The 7500-nt window shown below is 35.7% G+C and overlaps 1 protein-coding gene across 1 annotated transcript; it reads left to right on the plus strand.

The window, feature by feature from the left end:
- The first annotated feature begins 2139 nt into the window (after nt 1-2139).
- On the plus strand, nt 2140-2577 carry LOC143020442 (putative CENPB DNA-binding domain-containing protein 1). Its single transcript, XM_076176863.1, has one exon. It carries the CDS (start codon nt 2140-2142, stop codon nt 2575-2577), a length of 438 nt encoding a protein of 145 aa, XP_076032978.1.
- The last annotated feature ends 4923 nt before the right edge of the window (nt 2578-7500 follow it).

Genomic DNA, 7500 nt, shown 5'->3' on the forward strand with positions numbered 1-7500 from the left:
AAAGCTACATGTTGATCTATAGATTATTTCAGCATCTTCCCAATTCATGCGGTGATTTTTATTGGCAATGTGCTGAAATACCGCGGAATTCAATTGACCATATCTAACAGAATTTTTATGTTCTTTAATTCTGGTTGCCAAATCTCTTCCAGTTTGTCCCCAATAGACAGAATCACAATCTAAGCATGGCAACTTATATACACCTGGGTTAATGTCACTTGATGGTCTACGGTGTACATTAACTATTTTCCTAAACAGTGTATTAGGATAATTGAAGATGACATTGATGTTTTCTTTAGGTAATGATTGGGACATTTCATTTAAGGAATCATTATAGGGTAATTTTATACATTTATTATCCCATTTGTGTTTGTTAGTAGAGTGGGGAGTAGTTTTGTGGAAACTTATTTTAGCCTTGCTAAGGGCTTTTTGTAAAAACCAATCCGGGTATCCTAATCTTGTAAGTTGTTTTCTTATGGTTGATATTTCTGTATCTAAATATTGTGAGCTGCAAATTCTTAGTGCTCGTAAAAATAGGCCCGAAGCAACACTTTGTTTTGTTTTGTCCGAATGATAGCTGAAAAAGTGCAAGTAACTCCCAGTGTGGGTAGGTTTTCTATAAACTGTAAATGAAAAGCAATTCTGATTTCTTATTATTAAAATGTCTAGAAAAGGCAATTTATTATCTACTTCCCATTCTACTTTAAATTTTATATTGTTGGCCAAATTATTAAGTTTGTCTAAGAATTCTTTAAAAGAACCCCATTCTTCGTTCCATAACGTGAAAACATCATCAACGTATCTATACCAAAACATACCAAAGCATATGTCTTCTACTATGTATTCATTCTGCTGAAGAGGGTCACAGTTAGTGATCGAAATATACAGATTCGACATTAGTATCTTCTTTTCTCCGACTGTGGGATAAAAAGTTTATTTTATCAATGTATTACGACATTACTTTATAGTGATATATATATATATATATATATATATATATATATATATATATATATAATACTTATGTATATATATTGTATATACATATATATATATACAGTATATGTTATATGTATATACATGTATATATAATATTTATGTATATATTATATATACATATACATGTATATACAGTATATGTTATATGTATATATATATACAGATAGTCGTCGACTTACGACCTATCCGACATGCGACTGTTCGACCTCACGACTGTCACCACCCGTCTGCATAATATGTATTTATATATATACAGTAAAAGCCCGTGTATTCGGTATTCTATTAATCGGTAACTTCAAGTATCCGGCATATTTTTCCAAGCATTACAATATATAAAAATTCTACATATATATATAAAATCAATACAAATCGATTCCAACTCCCGCGCGAGGCAGATAGTGAAGAGGGAGATGACCCAGAGCCCAAAGTTTCATGGACAGATGCAGCGAAAGGCTCAGCAGTTCTTGTTAAGTTTGCTGAACAATGCAGTTGCATGACCACGCGTGATGCCATGGATATTCACTGCATTCAAAATTAGTTTTTGTTGCAAAGAGGCAAGAGTTGCAAGTAGATAGACATAAGAGAGTTTATGAAAGATGGACAGATGTGTAAGGCTAAGAAAAGTGCACAACCGACCAGTGAGACGGATGATAATGACTAGGTAGTTTATTGTTGACCGCCGCGTTTGATCGCCGCGGTTATAGGAAGTACGAGAAGTACGCTGTATGTAACATTATAAAATACATACACTAATTATTAAGACTTGGTGCTTTTATGTTTTATTGGTGTAAAACTGACATGGTTGGTGAATAAAGTGACTGCTATGTTTTGTTGGTGTACAACTTACATGGTTAGTAAATAAAATAAATGATTATAGACTTTATTATCCCTTCAAGTATCCGGATTTTTTAAATATCCGGCATACCTTGGGGTCCCGTTGATGCCAGAAACAAGAACTTTTACTGTAATATATACTTATCAGTTCATATTTTCGCGTGCTACACTCCCGCCCGCCTCTCCATCTCTTAATGCACGATAGTGATGCTACTCACTCACTCAGTATCTCCTTCACATTTTATTCATCACAGCGCTAACATCCTCCGTATCCACTGAAAAGTTTTATTACAAAATACCCCCAAGATGGCTCCTAAGAGGATATTACCTTTGTCCACTCCCAAGTCTGCCAAGAAGGAAAGAAAAGCCATAAATCTGGACCAAAAAATGAATGTGTTTAAACAGTTTGAAGGAGGAAAAAAAGTGAACGCAATCGCACTTGATATGCAGTTATCACATTCAACCGTGTCTACGATCTTAATAGACAGAGAAAGAATTTGTGAAGCTGTGAAATGCTTTGCACCCATGCGTTCAACTGTGATATACAAGAAACGTATGGAGCCCATCCATGAAATGGAGAAATTGTTAAGTGTTTGGATGGAAGATCAAATTCAGAAAACGTCACCGTTAACCCTGTTTACCGTACAAACGAAAGCAAAAAGTCTGTTTGAGACTTTGAAGGAACGTGCCAGAGATGAATACACGCAAGATTTTGTTGCAAGTACTGGATGGTTTAAAAGATAAAAAAAAAAAAAAACTTCACAGTGTTCATGTGACTGGAGAAGCAGCAAGTGCAGATGAAGGAGCTAAAATAGTTTGTGGAAATGTTTGATGAAATTATTACAGATGATGGCTATCTTCCACAGCAAATATTTAATGTAGACGAAACAGGATTGTATTAGAAGCAAATGCTAGAACGCATATATATCCATAAAGAAGCTAAAACAATGCCAGGACTTAAATCTTACAAGGATAGGCTTACTCTTCTGCTTGGCGGGAATATCGCAGGATTCAAACTGAAGCCTTTCTTAATTTACCATTTGGAAAACCCACATGCGTCCAAACATGTAAACAAGCACACTTTGCCTGTTTACTTTCGATCAAGTTATAAGGCATGGATGACTCAGCCACTTTTTAAAGACTTGGTTGTGAATTGTTTCATAACTGAAGTGCGTGAGTATTTGTTAGAAAAAGGAATTGCTTTTAAAGTTTTACTTCTGTTGGATAATGCACCTGGACATCCACCTCACTTGGGTGATCTGCATTCCAATGTAAAAGTTGTTTATTTGCCGCCTAACATGACATCAATTCTTCAACCTGTGGACCAAGGTTCGATTGCAACATTCAAAGCAAATTATTTGAAAATCACTTTCGCCCAAGCAATAGCTGCTATAAATGCCGACCCAGAACTAAGCCTACGTCAATTTTGGAAACAATATGATGTTCTTGTGTGCATCAAGAATCTATTTGCTGCATGGGAGGCTGTCACTGAAAAGTGTATGAATGAAATTTGAAAAAGTGTCTCAAATATTATGTGCATGATTTTGCTGGATTTGACAGTGAAGAAGAATTCAGTGAGATACATGAAAAAATATTGAAATTGTCAAAAGAACTTTCATTGGGAAATGAATTAGAAGATTGGAAGAATGATTAGATCAAGAATCCGGTGAACTAACAAATGAAAAACTCATCGAATTGGGAGAGGAACGAGTGGCTGAAGAGGAGAGAAGACAGGCAGAGGAAGAAAAAGAAGAGTTGTCAGTAAGGAAATTCATCACTAAAGGATTGTCAGAAGGTTTCGTACAATAAATAAATTCCTTGAATAGTAGGAAGAAATGGACCCCAACTTCCAACGTTTTACAAGGACTGAAAGGATGATAAACGATGCGGTGCGTTCATATCGTGAAATTTATGATGAGAAAAAAACAATCGATCCAAACAAAGTTTACTATGATCATGAAACGCACAACTCCATCAGTCACAAAACATTATAAAGAGTTACAAAGGCGGAACATGCCGACAGAAGACTTTTTAGTCCATATGAAGGTCGGATGTGAAAAAAAAACATAATAATGATAAATAGATAAATAAATGAATAAGTAAAAATTTTAATGAAATAAATAATAAAAATTAAATATATGCATAGGTATAGTTAAGTAATAAACAAACAGATAAATAGTAAATGATAATAAATTCACATATAACAAATAATAAATTAGAATCAAGCAAATAATAATAAACAGGCAAATGATGACAAACAAATAAACATATGATATAAAATAAAAGAGAGTCATTACAGCATCAGGCTTAGATGCTTATTTAATGATTCTTAAAGTTTCGAGCTGAACTACATTGCACTGCCCCTGCAGGAAGTTTATTCCATTCATTAGCTACACGTTTGGCGAAGTTGTTTCTACCCACTTCAGGATTGAATCTATTCCCCGACAGTTTGAGACCATTATTTCTTGTCGGATTCTCATTCAGTGTAAAAATTTTGTCACTTTTGATGTTATCAATTCCCTTTAGAATCTTAAAGTCACCTCTGAGTCTACGTTTTTTTTAGGGAAAACAGATTCATATGTTTTAGTCGATCTTCGTATGATTTATTTTGATATTTAGAATAAATTTTGTGGCTCGCCGTTGTACTTTTTCCAGTCTGTCAATGTCTTTAATGAGATTCGGTGACCATACGGAAACAGCATATTCCAAATGTGGACAAACTAACGATTTATATAGCTTGTTAATGAGTGATGGACTTTTGAAGACAAAAGATCGCGTAATCAGTCCTAGAATCTTATTTGCTTTCTCAGAGGCTGAAACACACTGCTTAGATGATTTGAGATCGTTACTGATAATTGATTATGTCGAGATCTTTTTCGCTATTCACTTTTGTTAACGAACGTCCAAATAACTTGTAATTACTGTTATTTTCACCTATGTACATTACCTTGCATTTACTTGTGTTAAACTTAATTAGCTACTTTTCAGACCATTGCTGTAGTTTATCTAAATCTTCTTGAATATTTATTTGGTTTAAGTGATCATTTGCCATTCCGCACAGTTTTGTATCATCAGCAAATTTTGATACAATAGATTTTAGTCCGTGGTCTATATCAATTATATATACCTTGAATAGAACTGGCCCAAGAACGGAACCTTGAGGAACTCTACTTGTAACATTTTTTGATCTAGAATTTTTTCCATTTAAAAAAACTCTTTTTTCGATCATTCAAACAATTACTAGTCCAACTTAATAGGCTACCACTTATTCCGTGTGAATCTAATTTAGTAAGTAGTCTTTCGTGGGGAACGGTATCAAAAGCTTTTGCAAAGTCTAGATTTATCAAATCTATATTGTTTCTTTTATCATAATTTGAGATGACTGTGTTGTAAAATTCGAGTAAATTTCTAAATAATGTTCGATAGCGTTTCTGATTATATTTTCCATCATTTTTCCTGCGACTGAAGTAAAACTTATAGACCTGTAGTTATTTGGTTTCTTTTTGCCACTTTTATTATTATTATTATTATTATTATCATTATTATTATTATTTCTTTTTATGAGAGTAACGTTAGCTAGCTTCCATTCTCTTGGGACATCTCCGAATATGATCGATTTCTTGAAAATAATTTCCAATGGAACAACAATCTAATTTTTAATTTCCTTTGAGATTCTTGGATGCAACAACCAGGCCGGTGTTTTATTAACTTTCAGTTTTTCTATATAACTTTTAATTTTTTCTTTTGTTATATTTACCATAGTGAGTAAGTTCGCCATAGACTTTTCACAGGTTTCGATTTGGAGTTCACTTTGAGTTGTTTTGTTTACGAATACTGAGCTAAAATAATTGTTTAAAAATATCACACATTCCTTCATTTGAATATTGAAGTTGACCGTCAGCAGATAATAGTGGGCAATGTGATTCCTAATAATATTTTTATCTCTAATGTAACTATAATGTAGAATTCTTTGGGATTCTCTTTGGATCTATGAGCGATATTCATTTCATATTGGCTTTTTCGTTTTTTATTGCCTTATATATATATATATATATATATATATATATATATATATATATATATATATATATATATATATATATGTGTGTGTGTGTGTGTGTGTGTGTGTGTGTGTGTGTGTGTGTGTGTGTGTGTGTGTGTGTGTGTGTGTGTGTGTGTGTGTGTGTGTGTGTGTGTGTGTGTGTGTGTGTGTGTGTGTGTGTGTGTGTGTGTGTGTGTGTGTGTGTGTGTGTGTGTGTGTGTGTGTCTGTGTGTGTGTGTGTGTGTGTGTGTGTGTGTGTGTGTGTGTGTGTGTGTGTGTGTGTGTGTGTGTGTGTGTGTGTGTGTGTGTGTGTGTGTGTGTGTGTGTGTGTGTGTGTGTGTGTGTGTGTGTGTGTGTGTGTGTGTGTGTGTGCCTATTCCTCATTACACTCTTCAATCCACCAAGGCATTTACTCGCTTCTCTCAATCTACATTCTACCTCCACTTTCACTCCACCTTTTCCTGCCACATTTGCACCCAAGTATCTAAAACTATCCACTTCCTCCAGTCGCTCTCCCCTAATGCTTTACAGTCTACTGCCACTTTCATCCCTTGTATATCTCATCACCTTACTTTTACCCACATTTATCTTTAGCTTTCTTCTATCACATACTCTCCCAAACTCTGTCACCAACTTCCTCAATCCCTCCTCCGATCCTGCCACAAGCGCAGTGTCGTCCGCAAAGAACAACTGGCTCACCTCTCACTTTTCTCCATTTTCTTTAATCAACTCCAATCCCTGATCCACTACCCTTGCATTTACCTCTCGCACCACCCCATCCATGTATAAGTTGAACAGCCAGGGCGACATAACGCATCCTTGACGAAGTCCCACCTTTACCTCGAACCACTTACTCTCTCCATTTCTAATCTTGACACAAGCTCTACTACTCTCATAAAAACTCCTGACAGCTCCTAGAAGCTTTCCTCCTATCCCATATATCTGCATAACCTCCCACAGTGCCTTTCTGTCTACCCTATCACAAGCCTTTTCCAGATTCATAAAAGCCCCAAAAACATCCTTCCCCTTACCTATAGCTTTCTCACATATTTGTCTTGCCACAAAGATCTGATCTACGCAACCTCTACCCGTCCTAAATCCACACTGTTCCTCGCCAATTACTCCCTCTGTTCCTCTCCTAATCCTCTCAATCAAAATCCTCCCATAAGCCTTCCCAACTACACTTAACAAGCTAATCCCTCTGAAACTACTACATTCACACTTGTCTCCTTTTCCCTTGTAAAGTGGAACTATACAGGCACTCCTCCAGTCCTGTGGCACTCTACCCTCTCTCCAGCAAACATTAAATAACCTCACCAGCCAGTCCACCATCACTGTACCGCCTTTTTTTTTTTTAGACATTCTGCATGGCATCCATCCAGACCAGGTGCCTTACCTGCTTTAATCATCTTAACAACTGCCTTCACTTCATCCTTCCTTATTTCTCCTCCATTTTCCTCACTCATCACGGTCATCTTCTTAGCATTTCCCACTGCAACTATCTTTCCCTCCCTATCCTCCTTCACATTTAGCAACTCCCTAAAATATTCTGCCCATCTTCCCCTTACTGCCTTCTCTTCCCTTATCATCTCTCCATCTTCATCTTTTACCTTTTCTTCTCTACT

This window comes from Oratosquilla oratoria, chromosome 40 (genome assembly GCF_046742065.1).
Source record: "Oratosquilla oratoria isolate Oo_2021 chromosome 40, ASM4674206v1, whole genome shotgun sequence".
Classification (NCBI taxonomy): Eukaryota; Metazoa; Arthropoda; class Malacostraca; order Stomatopoda; family Squillidae; genus Oratosquilla; species Oratosquilla oratoria.

Coding starts and splice junctions, on each gene's coding strand:
- LOC143020442 (XM_076176863.1), top strand. CDS start 2,140: ATGGCTCCTAAGAGGATATTACCTTTGTCCACTCCCAAGTCTGCCAAG.